Source organism: Clupea harengus, chromosome 6 (assembly GCF_900700415.2).
Source record: "Clupea harengus chromosome 6, Ch_v2.0.2, whole genome shotgun sequence".
In the NCBI taxonomy this organism is placed as follows: domain Eukaryota; kingdom Metazoa; phylum Chordata; class Actinopteri; order Clupeiformes; family Clupeidae; genus Clupea; species Clupea harengus.
In genome coordinates, this window is record NC_045157.1 from 19,110,840 (window position 1) to 19,133,847 (window position 23,008).

The 23,008-nt window shown below is 43.3% G+C and overlaps 4 protein-coding genes across 6 annotated transcripts; all 4 read left to right on the plus strand.

Moving 5' to 3' along the window:
• The first annotated feature begins 81 nt into the window (after window positions 1-81).
• Window positions 82-861, plus strand: LOC116217897 (26S proteasome non-ATPase regulatory subunit 13-like). Its single transcript, XM_031568619.2, has 4 exons — window positions 82-87; window positions 327-389; window positions 484-564; window positions 656-861. Exons 1-4 carry the CDS (start codon window positions 82-84, stop codon window positions 788-790), a joined length of 285 nt encoding a protein of 94 aa, XP_031424479.2. The 3' UTR covers window positions 791-861.
• Window positions 862-2,811: 1,950 nt separating this feature from the next.
• jph3a (junctophilin 3a) lies at window positions 2,812-9,353 on the plus strand. 2 transcript variants are annotated; one of them, XM_031569264.2, is made up of 6 exons: window positions 2,812-3,116; window positions 3,270-4,161; window positions 5,531-6,293; window positions 6,490-6,614; window positions 6,970-8,294; window positions 8,500-9,353. In XM_031569264.2, the coding sequence occupies exons 2-6, from the start codon at window positions 3,780-3,782 to the stop codon at window positions 8,578-8,580; spliced, it is 2,676 nt and encodes an 891-aa protein (XP_031425124.1). In that variant the 5' UTR covers window positions 2,812-3,116; window positions 3,270-3,779; the 3' UTR covers window positions 8,581-9,353. The 2 variants fall into 2 exon arrangements, with proteins under 2 accessions (XP_031425124.1, XP_031425123.1); XM_031569263.2 differs by having other exon boundaries at window positions 3,357-4,161.
• Window positions 9,354-9,422: 69 nt separating this feature from the next.
• On the plus strand, window positions 9,423-15,283 carry LOC105892884 (zinc finger protein 319). Of its 2 annotated transcripts, XM_031569265.2 has the most exons (3): window positions 9,423-10,638; window positions 10,741-10,885; window positions 11,635-15,283. In XM_031569265.2, exon 3 carries the CDS (start codon window positions 11,823-11,825, stop codon window positions 13,611-13,613), a length of 1,791 nt encoding a protein of 596 aa, XP_031425125.1. In that variant the 5' UTR covers window positions 9,423-10,638; window positions 10,741-10,885; window positions 11,635-11,822; the 3' UTR covers window positions 13,614-15,283. The 2 variants fall into 2 exon arrangements, with proteins under 2 accessions (XP_031425125.1, XP_012674656.1); XM_012819202.3 differs by lacking the exon at window positions 9,423-10,638 and having other exon boundaries at window positions 10,645-10,885.
• Window positions 15,284-16,627: 1,344 nt separating this feature from the next.
• On the plus strand, window positions 16,628-22,270 carry csnk2a2a (casein kinase 2, alpha prime polypeptide a). Its single transcript, XM_042708044.1, has 12 exons — window positions 16,628-17,778; window positions 18,961-19,072; window positions 19,181-19,282; window positions 19,475-19,525; window positions 19,607-19,666; window positions 19,767-19,850; window positions 20,238-20,348; window positions 20,490-20,591; window positions 20,707-20,807; window positions 20,990-21,138; window positions 21,424-21,504; window positions 21,607-22,270. Exons 1-11 carry the CDS (start codon window positions 17,675-17,677, stop codon window positions 21,495-21,497), a joined length of 1,050 nt encoding a protein of 349 aa, XP_042563978.1. The 5' UTR covers window positions 16,628-17,674; the 3' UTR covers window positions 21,498-21,504; window positions 21,607-22,270.
• The last annotated feature ends 738 nt before the right edge of the window (window positions 22,271-23,008 follow it).

Below are 23,008 nucleotides of genomic sequence, written 5' to 3' on the forward strand. Positions count from 1 at the left end.
GGAATATGTGATGGAGTAGAGAGAGAGTCTCTTCACTCAGAGGACAAAGGTGAAAATGTAACTGAACGTTTTGCAAGCATAATGGAAGTGTGCAATCTGACCACTAGGGGCTGGCTGAAGTTGACCGGCCAAACCCTGCCCCTGGAGTTTTCCTCTTTCCACCCTTTATGAATTAAGGTGATTGTTTCATTTAATGTTATGTCATTGCATAAAAATTAAACAACATAATATAATACATATGGTATGTGTGTTCTTGTGTACAAAAAGATTAATGTTAAATGCTCACTGTGAGAGCTAAAGGAGAATGAAATTTCTGGTTGTTCCAGCCTGACCTTGCAGCCAACGAAGCTAAGCTGATGCGAAAAATCCAACTGCTTTGTGTGATGGAGGTAAACCATACTTCTTTAAAAAAAATTATAATAATAATTACCTTTTTTCATGACTCTAAAATGACGTATTTTTTCATTCTTTCCTCTGGCACAGGTGACCTTAACCCATCCAGCCAATAATCGACAGCTCACCTTTCAGGAGATTGCCCAAAGTGCTAAAATCCCAGTAAATGAGGTAAATGGCATTGTAATACTTTATCAGTTGTTATTGTTGATGGACAATATGTGTTGTAGTTTCAGGTAACGCATTTTGTGATTGGTCTCAGGTTGAATTGCTGGTGATGAAGGCTTTATCAGTTGGACTGATCAAGGGCAATATTGATGAGATAGACAAAAAAGTTCAGATGACATGGGTCCAACCAAGAGTCCTTGATCTGAATCAGGTAAGAGCTGTAAACTAAAGTTTAGATGTTTATGTATGTTAATAATATGATTTGGCACAATAGCCAAGTTCATAAGTTTCTCTTACTGAATTTACAGCATATTCTGCTTTTCATTAAATTGATTTTGAAAAATGATTTCAAAGAATTAATAAAAAAAGGAAGTAAACCTTTTCCTCATGGAGGCATATATCATTTTGTATTGTACTTGGAACTGAGACTTACTCCGATGGAGGTGAGTGTGAACTTTCTGTAACCGCCTTTCCTCTTTATTTCTAGACTAAACTGAAATGTTGTGAATGTCTTTCCTATGTTCAATCTCTTAGTGTTATACCTCGGTGGCTTCTTGTATTGCTACATAGCAGCGAGACACATATGTGGACCAGGCTTAGCATTGAAAAGAACTCATTACTCCACTTAGAACAAATGGCAGTTATGTATTATTGAATGAGGGGTCAGAAATATAAAATGCATATCCTAAGTTCTCTTTCTACCAGTAACAGTTCAATGTATACACAAAGTTGAGATGAATCACTGAATAGACCAGATCTTTGCAGAGGTGGATCAAGCTGAATGTAAAAAAAATATTGTGATCAAATAGTCAGTATTACCCTGGTAGACTTAAGAACTCATAAAAACTCATTTAGCTGAAAAATGTCTGTGTGGCCTAGACCTTACTATGTGATATGATCTGAAAACTGATTGCTATGGTTCCAGATAAAAGGCATGCACGAGCGTCTGGAAGTGTGGTGCGGTGGTGTGAAGAACATGGCGGTGCTTGTTGAGCATCGGGCCCATGACATTCTCACGTAGAGATCTGTTACCACAAACATCGGTTGACATTCCTTGCACTTGGATTACCCGTTTTGCCACAATGTACATGAGGAAACGCCATTCATTCCAGATTTATACATTGACATTTTTTTTTTTTTTTGCCTGTGAATGGTCCATTTGCCATTTTTCTGTTATGTGCATGTTGCCAGTGACTTGTAAGATAAAAACCTAAAACCTGAAATAAAAGTTATCTGAACTAGATTTCCTCTTTATTCTTTTATTCACTACCTTTGCTATACCCACTGATAATGCTGCCAAGTAACCATTGCTGGAACACAGCATGAGATGGAACACCATTTATAATAGTGTGCTGTTCAATGAAATGCTCTATTTGAATAACCATTTTTGTATTAGTTTATAAGTTAGTCAAAAAAACTGATGAATATGTTTCCTCAACTAACTTAATTGAGTATGTCAGTGGCCAGTGCCATGTGAATTGTGTTTTGATGTAGACCACTACATAAAATGTATGCTGTTAATATGCTACCAAATAATGTATGATGCACACTTTGATAGTAAAATACAGGCACACAGATTTTTACACTACATTTTGATCTTGTGTTTACATCGTCAGACATTATTATCTCACGTGTAAAATGATATGAATCAACGCAGTTGGAGGTACATTTTTAAGACAATACATAATTTTCAATATTAAACGTGAATATTTTTGTACAAAATGTCAGTCCAAAAGTAATAATGAGCATGAAAGGGTCACAGTTGTATTTGTTACCGGTGAGACAAGGGACATATGTCCAGATTATTGAAGTAAAATCTAAACCCAAAAACTGCCTGAAATAAAGCAATATAGAGTACAATATCTGGTCATTTAAGGTAAATATCAAAGGCAAATACAGACTGCTTATTTATGATTTGGAGAACAATGTACAATGTTTTGTTTATTCGTGTGTTCCAAATTCAGAAGAAAAGATATAAACATATTGCAATATTCTATGCAAAATAACAACCAACAATGAAAAAACAATGCATCCCCAGTTAATGCATCAAATAAACAAAAGAATACCAATATCTGCCCTCATATTTTTGTAATCTCGTTTTCTTTTAACCAGAGGAAGGAGAGAAATTAGGCTACGTAATTAGGAAAAGCAGCATATGCCCACAGGGACGCAGTGGAGCTCAAATACAAACTGTGCTTCCAGTGGTTCAGTTTCTATCTCTTTAAGAGGGAGAGGGAGAGAGGGAGCATGTGTGGGGGAGGGGTATTGGCTGGGGTGGAACAGTCCTGTGTTGAGCAGAATCTAGACACTGAGCATCATATGGCTAGGATGGATATGGGTTAAATACAAATATCGGGATCTACAAACCCTAAAGGGGAAGACTCAAAAGATAGAAGAGAGAAATATTTGTGCTATTTGTGACTACCGCACAGCATCTTCTGAGGGAAAAGGCTTCACCTCCAGATCGCAGCAGGAGCTTGGAGGGGAAGGAGAGAAGAAGGGAGAAAAAAAAGCAAAGCAATGGAAGGAGGACTGCTCCAGACCTGGATGTAAAGGTTTGTACACAGAGCTAGTCTCCGATCTATTTTCACTGCATGCTACACATTAACAACAAATATACCTCCTTTGATATTTTTTTAAATGCCTGCTGTGGTGCAATTCTTCCTCCTGTATCTCTCCATTTTTGTGTGCCGGTGCGGCACGCCAAGGGGGGCGATGTAATGTCTGATTGAGCGTATCAGTGCTGCTGTGTGGATCTCAGGCTGTGGAAAAAAACAGGCCTTGTTTGCCTCCAGATCTCCACAACGCGCGCAAGAGAGAGACACGGAGAGAGAGAGAAAGAGCGAGAGAGAGAGAGAGGGGAGCGGAGCCGAGGGACTCTGGAGTGGAGAGGGATCGAGAAGCTCACGATCAGCGTGCCCACGGGTGGAGGGGCCCAGTGACGGGAGCAGCGATGTTACAGTAGGCCCAGCCTCTCTTTGAGAGAACCAGGAGGAAATGATGATGAAGATGCTCTGAGAACTTTTCAAGATCAGCTTTATCTGACACAGTTCTTTCATAATTTCTTAGTTTTTTTATATTTTTATTTTTGCAAGCTACGTCTTTCCTGAAAGGAGCTAAATTAATCTCACCTCAACATATTATACCCACGCCTTCCTTTGTCGATTAGTACTTGTTTTCCTTGACATTCTGAGGATTTGCCAAAACCTGTTTCATGCATGTCCACTGGAGGCAGGTTTGACTTTGATGATGGGGGGTCGTACTGTGGAGGGTGGGAACAGGGCAAGGCCCACGGGCGGGGGGTCTGCACGGGTCCCCAGGGCCAGGGAGAGTACGCCGGGGCCTGGAGCCATGGCTTTGAGGTCCTGGGGGTGTACACCTGGCCCAGTGGGAACAGTTACCAAGGCACCTGGGCGCAAGGTAAGCGCCACGGCATCGGCGTGGAGAGCAAAGGCAGGTGGGAGTACAGGGGCGAGTGGACACAAGGATTTAAAGGCCGCTACGGGCAGCTGGAGAGCACAAGCAGTGGAGCTAAGTATGAGGGCACTTGGAGCAACGGTTTACAAGATGGATATGGAACTGAGACTTACTCCGATGGAGGTGAGTGTGAACTTACTGTAACCGCCTTTCCTCTTTATTTCTAGACTAAACTGAAATGTTGTGAATGTCTTTCCTATGTTCAATCTCTTAGTGTTATACCTCGGTGGCTTCTTGTATTGCTACATAGCAGCGAGACACATATGTGGACCAGGCTTAGCATTGAAAAGAACTCATTACTCCACTTAGAACATGCCACAGTGTTGAATCAATGTGAGGCAAGAATCTCTGTAGTTCAATGTTGGGTAACAGTAAGTGACAATAGGAATTACACACATCAGATACTGCTTTTTGCAATTATGTAAGACTGCAGTCAGTTCATGAATAAGCCCATTATAGGCATACCTTTTGCCAGAGTCTTTTTTTTTTTTTTTTACATGTATGGCCTTATATAATGACTAACGCAACTGGTAGGTACTAATACCTGCATACAGGGAAATAGTGACAAGATGCCTGTCCAACTTGGACTAAAATGGATCTCACCCTTCCACCATATCAGCTTACTCGGCTTCTCTGCATTGGTCTAAAGACGCCTCTGTACAGTAAATTGCCATGGAAACGTAGAGATAGCATGCAGGTCATCATGTCACCAGAGAATGCTGTTCTGAGCTCTGATTGGGTGTTGGCGATGTTCGTGTCTTTTGCTGACTTAAGTGCTGCCATGGTTGTTTAATAATTATTGTCGGAGAGGTGGATTTTCTGCATTAGCCGACGGAGGGAAGCACCCGCTTTAGGTTGATTCGAAAACAGGTCTCTTCGGTTTCTTTGCGTGCTGATTCATAACCGCCTGAAACACAACTCAGTTTAGGTGGAAACGCCTGTTCAGCTACTACGAAAGACCGATGTAAAGCAGCAAAGATGTGTCTTCGGAATGCCACGAAACATTCTACTTCCAGGCCTATATGTTTGCTTAATTAGGAGACTTGCACTCATTTCGATTATTTATTTGAGATGCCCAATTCATCACTGCGCCGATCGATTAGTAGGTCTACTACAACACATTGGTGCTTCCCATGGTGATTCCACGTGCCTCCCTCAATTTCAGGACCTAGGACAGTTCATGGTTCAATTTCATAATTAGATGCCGGAACTGTTCGATAAGGCATGTGTAGAATGCTGTTCAAATACGTAAAAAGCCATAAATGGCAGTTAAGTAGGATAGAGTGATGTAGGATATTTAGTGTTTATATTTCATTTTGTTTGACAACTTAGCAAGAAAAAAAACTTTGCTATGGCCATTAACATAACCAATGTCACAAAAGTATCTAATTACAGTATCTAATAACTGTGTCAGCCTATTGGATCTGATATGCTTTTGAAAAGCGTTTCAAGTTTTCTTTCCCTCTAAAAAAAAAAACATTTTCCCTTCTAGGAACATACCAAGGCCAGTGGCTGGGGGGGATGCGTCATGGATACGGAGTTCGACAAAGTGTGCCTTATGGCATGGCGGCTGTCATTCTCTCCCCTCTTCGCACCTCCATAAACTCCTTGCGCTCGGAGCACAGTGAGGGGCCGTCGCTGGAGGACGGCAGCGGCGGGGTGGGCGGCGTGGTGGGGAGCCCCGTTGGGCGTGGTGGCTTTGTGCTGTCGGCGCACGGCGATGCTGACCGGCAGAGGAAGAGAAAGGGCCGCTTCCGGCAGTCTATCCTGAGTGGCCTGAAGCTGCGGCGCTCTGAGTCCAAGAGCTCCCTGGCCAGCCAGCTCAGCAAGCAGAGTTCCTTCTGCAGCGAGGCTGGCATGAGCACAGTCAGCTCGGCTGCCTCCGACATCAATTCCAACGTCAGCCTGGGCGAGGGCGAGCTGGGCAGCAGCGTGGATGCCACGGTGACAGAGATCTACGCCGGCGAGTGGAGGAACGACTGGCGGACAGGCTGGGGCGTGTGCCGGCGCTCAGATGGCCTGCGGTACGAAGGGGAGTGGCTGGCCAACAAGCGGCATGGCTACGGTTGCACGACTTTCCCTGATGGCACCAAGGAGGAGGGGAAGTACAAGCAGAACACACTGGTAAGTGGCAAGAGGAAGAACCTCATCCCACTACGCGCTAGCAAGATCCGAGAGAAGGTGGACCGTGCAGTGGAGGCCGCAGAGAAGGCTGCAGACATCGCTAAGCAGAAGGCTGAGATAGCACTGTCCAGGTATGGACTGACTATGCAAAACAGGTCACACAAAGTCCAACGAAACCTAACTTGTGAGAGTACATACTGTATGTCATGATACAATTTTCAATTTCCGCATTGTTTCTGTACATGTACACACATAAAATGCAAAATAACAACTCCCTATTGAGGTACTGACTGCGTGGCACATGTGCAAATTGTGTTGTCTTCTTAGGATGAGCCACGCCAGAGGAAAGGCAGAGGCTGCAGAGGGTGTCGCTCAGAGAGCCCTGGAGGAGTGCCGCCTAGCCAGGGTCATTGCCAAAGAACTGTCCCCCTCCTTCAATCATTATGGAAATGGTCAGTCCATCTTCAATTGTATGACAGAAGGGCAGAAATTCTCCAAATTACGAAATAACAATGTAAAAGCGTGCCATGTGTTATTTTAATGTATGATTTACAAATGTAATTCAATTCATCTACAGAATGGCAGTGATCATATGTACAAAGCTCTGGTTTTAGGTACTGAGCAGGTCAATTTTGCTCCCTCCTCTCAATAACGTTTGCCCATTCACCTTTCTCTTGGGTGTATGGGTATTGCTTAATTGGTTCTTAGTCTCACTTGTTATCCATAAGCTTTTATCTCATCCCAGCAGTATTGTAACTCTCTGACCTCCTAACACTATTCCCTCTCATTTCCATTGCATCTGCTTAGGGCTGGAGTGCAAGAGGCCCAAGCATCAGGAAAGGAAGGAGAAGGACATAGAGGTCATGTCCACAGGCACAGACAGCCCGGAGCTCTGCACGCCGGACACCACGCCGCCTGTCCTGACACCGGACCGGAGCCCGATTCTGAGCAGCCCCTCGTCGCCACCCTGTAGCCCTCCATCGCACCGCACCCGAAACACTTGCTTCATGCGCCAGAGCGCCGTAGACGAGCAGGGAGGAGCCGAGATCCAGGTTCTGGTAGAAGGGAGGGGCATGGATCACATGAGGGGCGGAGGAAACGGCTGGACGGCTGACATGTATCCCACCCGGAGAGGCAGCAAGGGGGAGAGCAGTCGCTCCACCACACCATCGCTTCTGGAGGAGGCAGAAATAGGTCACATGAATGGCCATGAGCAAACCAATGCCAATCACAAGTCACGGGAGAATGTTTCTTTCAATCATAAGCCCATTGAGCACTCTCCCTCCGAGAAGTTGTGGGAACACAAGCCCTCCAATCAGAAGGCCTGGAAGCATGCACCGTCGAATCACAGGTCCAGGCAGTACATGGCCTCTAACAACAAGGAATGGGACAATTCATCTTCCAACCATAAGTCCTGTGAGCGCGACTCTTCCAAACCACAGGTGCACATATATTCCAATCACAAGGCTTTGGGGCACAGTCTGCCCAATCACAAGAACCATGAGCACGCTTCTTCCAATCACAAGCCAAAGGAGTACATCTCCACACAACACAAGCCAAAAGATCACGTCCCTTCCAGTTACAATCCTCGAGAGCATGCACCCTCCTATCGCAAACCCCATGACCACATCTACTCCAACCACAAACCAAGCCAGCCCATTTCCAATCATGTTATGGGCAAGCCTGCCTTGTCTGACTTCAAGCCCATAGAACCAGATAGGGACTGCTCACCAGTGGGCTGGGCTGCCGAGAACACCACCCAGTGGAGCCCCTCCCGCTCCCACCTGGTGGAGCAAGACGAAGAGAGAATGGATGACTACAGGGTGGAGATGAGGCTCCAGCCCCAAGACTCCTTTCCACAGCAACACTTGGGCTCAGGCAACGAGTCTTCGGGTCTCAAAGGGCACAACTCACAGAGACTGAGGCTAAGGAACCAGGAAAGCAAAGACTGGGGTCTTTCAGCCAGAGAAGGGTCTATGGACTCGGTACAAATGCTGGACAACCTGAATGTAGGGGTGGACCTGGAGGAGTGGCCACTGCACAGGGATGTCACCCTCTCCCCGCCCCTAACATCATCCCCTATCACACTGGAACATGAGGGGGAGCATCTAAACCTGATCAAATCAAACTCAGTAAGTACAATGTACTATCACTTAACAAATGCCTTTTTGCTGGTATTTTTTATCCACACTCCTGTAACAAGGCCTATATAATGTGCCAAGTCACAATGCTGCTAATAGGCCTAAATACAGCTAATTTATGAACAACTTAGTTCCTGTTAACTGTTAGTTCTAACTTAAAGAGTAAACAACTAAATGCTCTCTTTTCTATTTGCAGGGCTCCAGCTCCATTCTAGTGGTCATGGTGATTTTACTCAACATTGGGGTTGCCATTTTATTCATTCATTTCTTCATTTAACATCATATATGGCCTGCATAATAATATTAGCATTGCCATGATAAATTGGACACAATTTTAGTTTAAGTCCACTTTTTGGACAAAATTCATTATTGGCTAAGCACTACATCCTCACAGATGTATTTAAGGATTTCCGTCACTGTTCCATTAGTTTTAGTACTCTAACTTTGTTTTCCTCTCTACTCATTATAAAGGCCCATGTAAGGTATTGTTTAAGCTTTGCGATGACTACAGACATTTAGTTTTTTAAATATTAGACCTATACCTTATTCATTTGAACTTTTTAACTCTCTTAATGAAATATTTTATTTATTTTTATTTATTTAAATTTGTATTTATATTGAGAGGAGATTCAGGCCTGCTGAGCAGCAAGATAGAATAGCATAGTGAGATGGTCTCTTGTACAAAGACGTTGTAGCGCATGTAAGCTGGTCATGGGCAAATAGCACAGGATTTTGTTAGGCAGGCCAAGACTACATGATCCCATAGCTTCCCCATTTCTCCACACACGACATGCAAAACTACACCCCAAAATTATTAAGTGTAAGAAGTATGATCTACTGTATCTGAAAGGGCTTCATCGTCATACTCTGCATTGGTAAGGAAAAAATGTATAGATGTATGTTGTATTTGGGTGAGAGTGCACACCATTATGTTCACACTCAACACAATCCCTGCGTCATCAATATTATGATGTTTCAGCACAAGCTCATCAAACATTTTGTTGTACTCAATTCACAGCTAACACAGGCGCACCGTGGACACTCCTGCCCCCCCCCCCCCCCCCCCCCCCATCCATTCACTGGATACCCAGTCTCCCTGAAAACACACACCACCTCACCATCCAACATTTCACACAACACAACGGAACATAGCTGGTGGAGTATTCTGGCTCACGCTCTGTAAAGTTTGAGACTGTTATCTTATGACCACTGCTTTAAAAATATATTATATATTACTCAACAGTTAGCATCTTTTAACAGTTTGCAAGACATCTTTGAAAATGCTGAGTGCCTTTTTACTTGAAAAATCATCCCAGCAAGCAGGCTTTGTTTAGGTAACATCCTGAGGTCATAGGCTGGGGCATGGAACGATCTGTCTCTATCCCAATACATATTTGAACTGATAAAACTAGAAAAGGCTGTTTACTTTAGAGTTGGCTTATTAAATCTGATGAGCCTGAGGAGATTTTTACAGCATGTTTGTTAAGCCTGTTTTCTTCTGGTGTTACTCTGTGTGAATTTCTGCCTGTCTCTCTATCCAGCAACATAGGCGACAATAGGGACAACAGTGTAAAAATGCCAGCTTACGTTTCTCAGTGGAACCTGACTGAAATTATCTGAATTACTGAATGATAAAACTGCTACTGTATATTTTATACTACTCACCCAGTGACATCATCATGTTGTGAAATCATTGCATGCCAAAGCATGCCTTTTCTTACTCAATGATTTATGAGGTTGTTTCCAAGTTATGTGGAAAATTAATAAAAATGTTTGAAGTTAATGTGTCTCTCATTTATCACATGACCTGTGCTGACACGTGCAGTCTTTATGCGATAGTGAACTGTGTTTCTACCACATCAAGACAGCACTGGTATATTACCATTATTTTTTTTTCTACACTGATATTTTAAACCATTATCTCCCCTAGATGCAAGTGTAATGCAATTTGGCGGCAAAACAGCCAGCATACTTGCCAACTGCATTTGGGGAACAAATCACTGATAATTATGTGAAACAATTACCTGATACTCTAAGACGGTGGTTGATAAAATATTTCATCAATCATTTTTGCACAAACCCTTTGGAAACAAATGGAACCTTTTAGAAACAGACATACAAAACGGCCAGAATGACAGAATACAATACAATAAATCACCAAATTACATTTGATTTCTTCATCTTTACCAGTGATCTATTGAGTTCTGTAATTTTAATATCTCAAGAATGTGTTAACTGGCACTGTTCTGTTTCCGGTGAGTGCATTCACAATGGTCTCTCGTCTCGTCGTCTGCAAACTTGCACAATATTCTCTCCAGTATTCTCGTCTTTGAAGGTACAATAATTAATGGCTACAGATTTCAATAGAAATGCATGGCGATATAACGTTGCGATGTGAAGACGGGTTTCTAAAATGCGTTGCATTATTTTTTTTGAGATTCTGAATACAGGGTGGCCGTGTTCGGGGGCAGGTCCACGGATTCGGATCACCATCTGGGCCGCAAGCCCTCGGAGAAATAGTATTCGCCCACCTACATGCTATTTAACCGAATTGCCATGGATCATCGAACGGCGAGATAGAGGTAGGCAATCGTTACAATAACAATTTACTGTAAACCACCTAGACATTCCAGCAACAGACGAAACAATGTATCTAGCTTGCTGTGCAGCGAATGAAAAAAAATGACGTATATGGCTGTTTTTTGCTCTACTGTGCAGTTGTGTCCATAGTTCGGCTCATCAGTTTGCTTTCGAGAAAACAGTCCTTATACTTGTAGGCTAATTGGTCAAGCTTCAATAACCTGGTCACATATTATTATAAAAAAAAACGATGAACGTCTCGTTTTTTCTGAAATTCAGCGGTCTTGCCAGCACCCTAGGTCTGTCTCGACGTTAGTGTATTAGCCTACCTTCGTTATGTATATTTTCTTAATGAAACGTATTCGAGCGAATGCATGGCGAAAAGGTGACACTATTGTTTGTCTTAAAAGGAAAATAGGCCACTGCTAAGGCTTACGCTTTTAGAATCAGGTAGGCTAGTTCGACTGTTGGCAAGAACATCTGCCAAATTATTGCTATATCGCTTACAAATAAGACTTTCCTGTTAATTAGTCCAGTGTTTAAATTAATCCTGGAAAATTGGACTTGCAGCCTATAGTGAAACTTGGAAATATGGACGTGTGTATTTTCTATTTATACAAATGGGTACATTTAGCTCCTCGTTGCCAGGTTTAATATTAAATGATTGCACACTGTGTTTTTTAACTAAACAAGCCATTTTGTTTTACATTACATATTATGTTTTAGTATATACCTCTCCTTTTCCTCACAGGGGGTTTTGCCTGTAAAGGACACACTCTGCACTAGGGGAACATCTTGTTCGTAACATTAATTACACATGGTGTCGGTGTCCCAAAAATAAAACAGGTGGCTCTGACACAACAGTGCACTTGGACAGTCATACTTTCGGTTGCTCTGTGGGTGGCCTGGTCCTCACTTCCCCCATCAGGGACATCTTTCATGATCCACGGTCCACCTTTATCATCTTCAAAACTGAATCCATACGTGCGCAGCGGTAGGATGTCGGAGGCATGGCAGCAGCATGCTGTGGTGCCTCCACCAGTGGTGCATACTCTCCCCCATGGGGCAGAGAACCCACTGGGGAGTGCGGTGTATGGGATAGTCCTGCAGCCAGACCCCACCCTGCCACCGCCTCCACACAGCCAGCATGCCCAGCCACACCCAGTGCCAGCCCAGCAGCCTTCTCTGCAAGTGGGTAGTGAGGGCAGCCACAAGTGTGGCGCTTGTGGCCATGATATCTCACACCTGGCCAACCCGCACGAGCACCAGTGCATGGTGAACCAGGATCGCTCTTTCCAGTGCACACAGTGCATGAAGATCTTCCAGCAGGCGACAGACCTCCTGGAGCACCAGTGTGTGCAGGTGGAGCAGAAGCCTTTCGTGTGCGGGGTGTGCAAGATGGGATTCTCCCTGCTCACCTCACTGGCGCAGCACCACACAGAACACACTGGAACCAACCCAATGAAGTGCTCCATCTGTGAGAAAACATACCGCCCCGGCTCCTCTGGGCATCCTGGCTCCTCGTCGTCTGCCAACACTGGCGAGGGATCGTCTACCTCGACGTATGATGGTTCTACTTCTCACCGACCTTACAAGTGCTCCGTGTGCCACAAGAGCTTCCGTCACCTGTCCGAACTGTCGCGTCACGAGCGTGTGCACACGGGCGAAAAGCCCTTCAAGTGCACAGTTTGCGACAAGAGCTTCAGTCAGGCCTCTCACCTGCAGCACCACCAACGCACACACAGCTCCGAGCGCCCCTACAAGTGTGCTGTGTGCGAGAAGACCTTCAAGCACCGGTCCCACCTGGTGCGCCACATGTACTCCCACTCCGGCGAGCACCTGTTCAAGTGCAACCTGTGCGAGATGCACTTCAAGGAATCCTCCGAGCTGCTGCACCACCAGTGTCAGCCGGCCGGGGACCGCCCCTTCCGCTGCAGCTCATGCGACAAAGGCTTCAAGCGCCAGTCCGACCTGCGCCAGCACGAGCGCACCCACTCAGAAGACCGCCCGTTCCAGTGCGAGGAATGTCAGATGAGCTTCAAGCAGCAGTATGCCCTGGTCCGCCATCGCCGCACGCACAAGAATCCGGCTGACCGGCCATTCAAGTGCAACCTCTGCGACAAGGGTTTCCTGCAGCCTTCCCACCTGTTGTACCACCAGCACGTGCATGGCATTGAGAGCCTGTTCAAGTGCGCCGCCTGCCAGAAGGGATTCAGCCAATCGGGCGAGCTGCTGAAGCACAAATGCGGTGCGGCTGCCTCGACGTCTGAGAAGCCCTACAAGTGCGACGTGTGCGGCAAAGGTTACAAGAAGTCCTCAACGTTGCAGCGTCACCAGAACAATGCACACTGCACAGAGAAACCGTTGAAGTGCTCGCTCTGTGACCGCCGCTTTGTGTCGTCCTCGGAGTTTGTGCAGCACCACTGCGACCCTGCCCGAGAGAAGCCGCTCAAGTGCTCCGACTGTGAAAAGCGCTTCAAATACTCCTCGGAGATGCAGCGCCATAGGCGTGTCCACACAGGTGAGAAGCCCTTTAAATGCCCGACCTGTGACAAGGGCTTCAAGCAGCGCGAGCATCTGGCCAAGCATGGCAGCGTCCACTCCAGAGAGGCCCAGTTTAAATGCGTGTGGTGTGGAGAACGCTTTGGAGATCTGTGCGCTCTCCAAGAGCATACCGTCCAGCACACTGCAGAAGGAGGAGGATACCCTGTGGCCCCCTGCATACAGTAATGGCTTACACGTGTCTCAGAATAAATGAACTCATAAACTCACGTAGTACCTTTGCTTCCTTGATAGTTAGAATTCCAGTGTTACACAGGCCATGTATTCACACACTGCCTGATTATATCAATATGCTAGTCTTATGCACTTCTTACAGATCAACTTCTCTGCCTCCTCCTTTTTGGTTGTTTCTTCACAAAGGAAATATCTGAAGCACAAACTTTTAAGAATTGTGGAAAATCATTTCTTACACTGTGCTGTTAACGTGGCAGCCATATTGTCTGTAATGGTCTCCTGTGACATGTGCAGTACTTTCTTGGCCTCTCATCCAAATCCTGAAGGTGAACGTATGGGCTACCAATCTTCAAGTGCCATGAACACAGACACAATAGAAAGCACTTATGTATTTTATCGTATTGATCATATATTGTGGACTTATTTTTTACCTGTGAACAATGACATCAATGTCCTTTCATTGTGATACAAGTGAAGATGCTTGTATTTCTTGTAACCTATCCAGTGCTATGATGCTACCCCCAAAACCAATGGATATCTTTGCACGAATGTACAATACATATGTATTAAAAGGTGTGTTCACCTGATTATTGATGAAGCTGGCATACTAGTCTATAGGTAAAAGAGGTAAATTGTTCATGTTGCTCTAGGAAGTGCTTAAGTGTATTACATCACAGGTATTGTAAAATATGCTCCTTAGTACAGACTCAGCAGTGTGTTCCTTCAACAGTTTCCGCCGTTCTGCTTATTGTAAGTTGGTAGGTTTGATTCCTCGTACCTGTCGCATTTTGAGAAGGGGGTGTTTGTGGCAAATATGAAGCCACAAGGACAAACCAAACAGGACAAGAAAATAAGCATCTCTGTTCTGCAGTAGCTGAGTTAATGTCAAAATGTCTGTAAATAGATGTGTTATAACAACTCTCACAGACAATGGTAGAATTTGCATAGTATCTGTGTTATATCAGCTGTGAAATGTGCAAAATTCATTTCTACTCTTCCTGTTTGTTTTTTCTCTCATGTGAAAATGTTAAGCATGACTTTACGCTCTCTTTCTCAGCTCATTCTGGATCATCTCTGCTGCCCCTAGTTTGTTCCTCCTTCCAGTCTTCAAATGCAGGTCTACTTACAGCTTTAGAAATGTTATTGAGTATCCTCTGTTCATGAGGTATTTTATAGAAAATGCATACTTTAAGTGTGCATACATAAAAGTGGGGCAACTTGATACATTTTTTTTTTTTACTTGTAACAGTGCTTATGTTTCTGTGTTTCTTGTTTCTCTGCTCCAGAAAAGATTGTGATTTTTTTTTCAGTAATAATGTCAATATTTGTGTTTCTGTCTGGTAATGTGTTAAAAAAGAGAAGAAGATTTTTATAAGCTGACTGAACATGTAAAAATGATTGTGACATTAAAGGGAGCTTTGAGTTATTAGGGATTGAGCTTAAGCCAAAGGACTGTATGTGACCTGTTGCCACTCAAACACTAGTATCGGAATCTCTAGCATGGTCGTACTTGATTTCATAACATTGTGTTACAACTTTTATAACTTTCTGGAAAACTATGTGTAGCCATGTAACGTGAGTGAAATGTACAAGTGATCGTCAACATACTGTATGTAATCATCATCAAGTACTTAGCATTAACAAATAAACATTTTTTCACGAAAGTATCAATTCTTCAGTTTTGTGTTTTAAAATCAAGAGTAATATCGAGAAAGAAAATGTACTTCTAATGAAACCTCGTTTTAACCATTCAGAGCAAACATTATGATTCTTTCAATGTCCTTTAATATGGCATTGTTACTAATCAACTGAATTTGGTACATTCTTGTCAATGGAACCCAATTACTGTCTCACATGTAACTAGGGTACTGGATCTCTGTTCTACCTGTTGCAGGTTTTACATAGGCATAACAGTGTCACGTACGGAAGCGTATTATAGCCAAAAGTAAGAAATAACTTGTTAGATTAAATTCTGACTTTAAACTAAAAAGTTATTTCTGCTCAGATATTCGGACTTTAAATTCAGAAATCAACCCCCAGCGTGCGCGCCAGAAAAATAATCACCCCAGAAGTGGGCCTTATACGCTTCCGTAGTCACGAACATAGAAATGATGGAATATTAATAAACCAACATCAAATTCCAGTTGAATGTGGGCTGCTGGATGAGAACTGTCACTTCTTTGCTTTTTTTTTCATTTGAGGATAGCATGTTAGCCTACCAAAACGACAAATTAAAAAGCATCTTAGCTCAACAAAATAATTCTAAAATGAGGAGAGCTCAGCCTTAACATGAAGGCAGGGGGCTGCATCATATTGCTGCCCACAGGGATATTGATCCTATTAGAATGAAACACTGGCCACAAGAGCTATAGCCTACGATCAAGGGCTGTGATTTGCTGATGTAGCCTATCTCGTACCGAGACCAAATCAATGCATGGTAGTTCAATAATGAGGACACGTCCAAATTATTGTAAGATACATCCGGAAACAGAAAGGAATTTGTCGGTAGGTTGTGGCATAGACATATATATGTCTATGGGTTGTGGTATCTGAATTTATAGAAGTGTTTAAAAAATGTTTTGGCTACCTTTTAAAAGGCTACATTACCAAATCAAGGCAGCCTACAACTGGCACAAGCAGGCTACCAGACCCACATTGCAGAGCATCAGTGCAAATACTGGTAATACAACAGGGACGTGGAGCCGTTTTGCAGAGAATAAAAATAAATAGTCTAAGCCTCAGTCAGGAAATATTTGCGGGTGTGCCACAGTGTCAAGACTAATAAAGTTTAAGTCGAGTTAATTTTTCAGTGGCTACACTGAAAGGCTATATACAGAAATGTACATATTTGTTTTTACAATAAGCACACTTTATAGGACCATATGAATTCTTTTTGGACCTACACATTAAACGTATTCTGTAGTTCCAACGGATTTTGCCGTTTGAGGACCCGGAACCAAATATCTTGAGTTGATGACGCTGGCTCCTGGTTCCATGGACATATTGGTTCCAGTCTGTCACTGATTTAGTTAGCTGGCTAGCTAACGCTGTCCCCGCAAACACTCGTAGCACTGAAGAATGAACCGAAGGGGATTCCAATAAGGGGATCCCCACACCCCTTCATTTTAGCGATACCAGGGGTTCCCCTGGGGGACTTGAGCACGCCGTTAGGGAATTTATGTTTTGGGCGTGAATAGGTGTGTTCGTGCGAAAGACTCTGCGTAGCTAACGTTACCTTAAAACACAGGGCCAGTTAGCCAGCTTTTACGTTAGCTTGTTATCGAAAAGCTAGCCAACACTATTTTCTTTAAACGTTAATGTGCGTCTGCGAATGGACGTTCATGCCACAGTGGATACTATGTGCGGTCAGTATGCTTTGTAATTAATGTTTTTTCGATTTGCGTTATATCGTGTTTTATTTAGTCTTTTGGTGAGTTAGCTTGATAGCTTCATTTTAATTTGGTTGTAACGGGCCTTGCGACTCAATCGCTAGCTAAGGTCTACAGTGCCCGCAAACCAGTCTCTTCCGTTTGCATTCCCCCACACTGGATCTTGGGTCGCTGACTAATGTAGTTAGCTAGCTAGCTAGTGAAGCTAGTATAGGTTGAAAGTGAAGACCAGAAAATAACTCCGTTGCCCATATTTGTGGCTCTACTCCAGCTATTTATTATTTTTAGAACATAAACAATTTATTCGCGATTGAATCCCTGCTGCACAAAATATTTTACTTCTACCTCATTATATTAACGTTATTTCCCTTTCACGCCGACGCCTCGTTTAAACTGGCTTTCCCTATTCCGCCAAACAGCCTGTTCAGCAAGCTTGGACACTCGCTCATCGTTGTACTGACAATCCGCACTGCTAGCTCTAATGAGAGTTTGCGGTGGCCAGTTCTGTGCAGCCACCAACCACGGACGAAATTTGTCGTGAGGAGAAACACCTACTCTGAAGCAGCTAAAGTCCGGACACCAGAGAGTAGGTGTTCTGCCATTCGGTCTACAGATAAGAGTCTTGCGGTAGGGGGGTCTCGGACAGATCGATTGTTGAGGCCCGCCATGCCCGGTCCAGCGGCCGGTAGCAAAGCACGGGTGTATGCCGATGTCAACAAGCTGAAGAGCAAAGAGTACTGGGACTATGAAGCGCACGTCCCAAGCTGGAGGTAAGAATTCAGTCTTTTGGTTAGGCCATAATTGGTCTGATGGCGTACTGAAATCAGATTGCCAATCGGATTAAATGTGATTGATTGACAGGGATTATGGTCATTCATAATCATCGAGTGATATGTTTCAAAATGCATTAAATATTCTCTTCATAGATAGCTAAACAGTAAGATAGAGTACAATGTGGGCTACAGCTGCAATACTGTCAGTAATGTGAAGACTGTAAGGGAAGCCTCCCCCACTCCCCTTCTTGCCTTTCCGTCAATCATTCCTCATCGAATGGTCAGCGGAGGCTTTTTCCACAACCACGCCTCAAATGATTATCACCCACCACCACATAACATCTTGTTAATTAACTGCACTCAATATGGAGTTGCACCTTTGCCTCACGAGTTACTGGGAAGGCGTGATTATGTCCCCAAATCAGATTTTGTTTTTTTTGCTCAGAGTTTTTTATTTTTTTATTTTTAGTTCAGTGCATTTCAGCTATAGATGGAACACTGTTTATGCTGCCTACTCTAATCAGCTATACAACCTGTATTGACAACATTTAATATAGTTAGTTCCTGAATGCAAAGTTTAATACATGGAGAAAAACAGAGGGAGACGCATCTGTCAAAGGCATGTGGCTTGTCATATATCTGAAACCTACTGATCCATTAAAGTTGCAACATTTGAGGGTGTATTGGTCAAAACCAAATGCTAATGTGGAAATGTCTATAATCTAGACTCATTGAACACCATAGGCTGCATTACTGGGATATTCCCAGAAAAGGGTTTTACTGGGCCTCTGGGCCTTAAATCAGTCCGAAGCTCAAAGATGTTTAGAGTCCGAGAATGGGCCTCCACAATGTCGGCCCAATATGTGTATGTAGAAAATGGGCTTCACATAGCAGGCAGATGAAGGGTTACTCACATCTGGGGATCTGTTAGCTCTGCTTGATGAGCTGGTCTTGCATATTGTGGCTTTTACATTTTTTTTTTTTTTTTTTAAAGCAATTAATGATTGTTTATCATGGTAATGGCTATGGAACAGGTTTTACTACCATTTTATCCTGGTGAATTTTTTTAGCTGATATTTCTTGGATGTGATTGAGTTGCCTTGTTAACGTCTTTCTCAGGGTCTGGTCAGATGATGCAGTTGAATGATTGGTGACGTTGTTTTTTCTTGTTCCTCTCAGCAACCAGGATGACTATCAGCTTGTACGTAAACTGGGAAGAGGGAAGTACAGCGAAGTTTTTGAAGCCATCAACGTCAACAGCAATGAAAGGGTGGTTGTCAAAATTCTCAAGGTAAAGCCAAATAACTGTTTGCAGTAATCAGTATTTTTTAACATGGAAGATCCTGCTGCATTAACCTCAGTACCTCATGTGTCTAACCGACCACTAAAACACCCTTAGCCTGTGAAGAAGAAGAAGATCAAACGTGAAATCAAAATCCTAGAGAATCTGAAAGGAGGCACCAACATCATTCGTCTGGTGGACACAGTGAAGGATCCAGTGGTATGTACTCTTGGTCATTTCTTTGTACTGTATCAGCTTAAGTCATTATTTCACCATGCATTGTAACAGGAGTCGGCTGTTTAACTTGTGTGTGATAATTATGCAAAAAAAGGCCACAGCTGAGAATCCTGTAGTAAACTGCATTATGTGCAAGCCTTAGTAATTGTGTAACGGTGTGTCTTCTCTCTACAGTCTAGGACACCAGCACTGGTGTTTGAGTGCATCAATAACACAGATTTTAAGGTAAAGGCTTTTTTTTCATGGGTGATTTGAATCAGAATTCAGTGTTCTCAATGGTTAATCATTGCCTTTTGTGTCTTATAGGACCTGTACCAGAGGCTAACAGATTTTGATATACGTTTCTACCTGTATGAGCTGCTGAAGGTGAGGAGACCAAAAGACCTCAAATGCTTCACTTGCTTTTATATCCAGCCCAGTACATTGTGTGTGTGTGTGTGTGTGTGTGTTTCTGTGTTTCTGACAGGCTCTGGACTACTGTCACAGCATGGGGATCATGCATCGGGATGTCAAGCCACACAATGTGATGATAGACCACCAAATGAGAAAGGTGTGCAAAGTTATTTTTAATATCATTACAGTGACCGCTGAGTCATATAAGAGTATATCGTAATTACCGCAGTGAAAAGAAACCACGGTATTTTAATGGTCACTGTGTAGCATCAGAACTCCATGTTGGGTATTTGGTCGGCTCAAACAGATTTGTGTTCACAAATAAACAGTAACGACACCACTGAAATAGGAGATGGGTCATTCATTCTTGTGTTGTTCTTTAGCATGTGGAGGATTTTTCATTCCACCTCAGAAAATTTACTGAAACAAAGCAGATGGTCAGATCGCAATATTCAGCATTTTAGCTATTTCTTTGACTTAGTGTGGCAGTGTGTTCAAGGTGTCTTACCGTCATCTTATTGAGTGTGTCTGTGTTTGGCAATAGTTGCGTCTCATTGATTGGGGGCTGGCGGAGTTCTACCACCCTGCTCAGGAGTACAATGTCAGGGTAGCGTCCAGGTCATACAAGGGACCAGAGCTGCTGGTGGACTATCAGGTGAAATACTGCTGTCACTACTAATTACTAATCCATTTAGATGTCCAGTTGACTCTAATCTTTATGTGCAGTTGATTATAATGCCTTGACTGCACATTTGTCTGTTACTGTTGTCTTACTCCATGGCTTTTCTCTTTACAGATGTATGACTACAGTTTGGACATGTGGAGCCTTGGCTGCATGTTGGCCAGTATGATTTTCCAGAAAGAGCCCTTTTTCCACGGACAAGACAACTATGACCAGGTATTTTCCATAGCTAACTCCGATTAGCTGAGGAGAGTCATTTGGTCTCCACACCCAAGGCTTGTTATGTGTGGAATGTGACATGTTTAGCTTGACTGGGCCATTGTTCTTTCAGCTTGTCCGTATAGCCAAGGTCCTTGGGACAGAAGAGCTCTATGACTACCTGCAAAAGTACCACATTGAACTGGACACCCGCTTCAAGGACCTACTGGGCCAGTGAGTATGATTGGGCGCCAAATCATAGGGGAGCAAAACTTCACGGGCATTGAATTAACCTCAAATGTAGAGATTCTACCAAAATATTACATATTCAGTTTGATGGTGTTGAGTTTTTTGCTCATGAGAAGTTTTGCTGTGTTGTATTAACGGACTGCTGATTTGTGGTGGCCCCTGTGCAGGCAGACTCGCAAGCGCTGGGAGCAGTTTGTTCAACCTGAGAACCAGCACCTGGTGAGCCCGGAGGCCCTGGACATGCTAGACAAGCTTCTGCGCTATGACCATCAGCAGAGGCTGACTGCCGGCGAAGCCATGGAGCACCCTTACTTCTGTAAGAATGTCCTCTCCACTCTCTTCCCTTTTCCCTGTCATGGATCACCCTGTCATCTCCTTGTTTCTAACCCCTTCTTCTGTCATAGTGTGATAATCTAGATAATCTGTCATCCCAACAGGTGGTCTTTCCAAGTCTATCACTTGCTCTGTCTGCTCTTTATATAGATAGATGGATAAATAGATGGATAGATAGATGGATGGGTAGAATTTGTGTACTCAAAGGCATTACATTACTTCAGTGCATATGTGCAGTCCATGTGATCCTGTCAATCTCTGCCCTCAGATCCTGTGCTGAAGGGACAGACTCTCTCCAACACAGACAGCACTCTTGCAATAAGCGGCTCCAACGCAACATGATGAGCAGGTAGACATTTCTGTTTCTTCAGAAGCTCTCTTTCTCACGGTTTATCAGTTTTCAACGCTCACCAGCTGGTTTGCTATGTCTCCTCTCCTCTTCTCTTCTCAGGAAACTCCCCGGTTTATTATGAACCTTTTTTTTTTTTCATCTGTTTTTGTTTTTACCTCAACTCTTGAAGCTTTTTTGGTGGCAGAGTTCTTTGCCCCTCAGGAGGACAGTTTTACTGGAACAAAAAAAAACAACAAAAAAAAGTCATCCAGCACACGGACATGTACAGAATGAAGACACATACGCATACATGCGCATACACTGGCAAATTGTCTCTTCTGCACACACACAAACACACACACAGACACACACACTGTCTACCCGCTGCTCTAGGCTCCCAGCAGGAACAGTACAAACTACAGTAGTTCCCCCTCCTTGTCCAACCACTCCTTTATTTTTAGTTAGAGAAGGAAAAAAAGTTTTGTAAAAGAACACACTGAACCCCATCCCACCTGCGCTCCCCTCTTCTCCTTTTCCGTTTTAAAATAAGCTTGGCAGACACCGGAGGAAAGAATGCCTGCTCTTTCCCCCCTTGCATTGGGTCTGTCTATCTCAAGAGGGATCAGTCCTAGCAGTGCCAATGGGGTTTTTGCTGGACGGGGTTCTAATCTGCTGATATGAGGTCAGAATCCGAAGCTGTAGTGTTGAGTGGCATGGAGAATTTTTTTTCTGCTATGGTTGGATTGAGAATTACTATCAATGAGAATAAATACATTTTATTTTATTTGTTGTATGTATGTCCTCATTACATTACTATAGTGCAGGGATGCCATTATTTATACAGCAACAAAAGCCTCCAAAATGACATTGCATATATTATGATGTTTAAGAAGTATATTAAAGTGCATTATGTAATGTTTGTCACACTATTGATGAGATGTCTATAACTATGTATTTATATGGTAATCATGGTATCAGGGGGAAGAAGACTCTTGTGAATCCTTGTTTATGGCTCCTAAAACATGTCTACCTTGCAGTGGTTTCATTTTGTCTTGCAAGTGTGCATTAACAATTTCTACCTTTGCCTAAAAGTTAGAGAATGTTACCCATCTCTTTTTAGTGTCAAAAAGATCTCTTTTTTTCTGCATTGTTAAAACGTACTAGCTAAACAAAAGCAAAATTCTGCAAGGTAAACATGCGCCTTCTCTTATTTTTTATTGACTTGCTGTTTCGGATTGGTTTGGTATCCAATGGGAGTGTCGCAGCAGACCTAAAAGAGTTGCATTCATTTTAGTTCGTCAGTCTAGTTATTGAAAATGTGCTCTAATAAAATCTGGGAAAAAGTTGTTCAATACCAAATAAATGTGTAATAAGAGTCTGGTGAAATGACGAAAACACACCATGCACAATGTCAGTGAATACCAGAAAGAAAGATTACATTGTTTTATGTGGTGGCTGAAATCCACTGGCTGTGGGTCTGAAAAGCTAGTGTATAGTTTACGCTTTACATCTCTTTAAATCA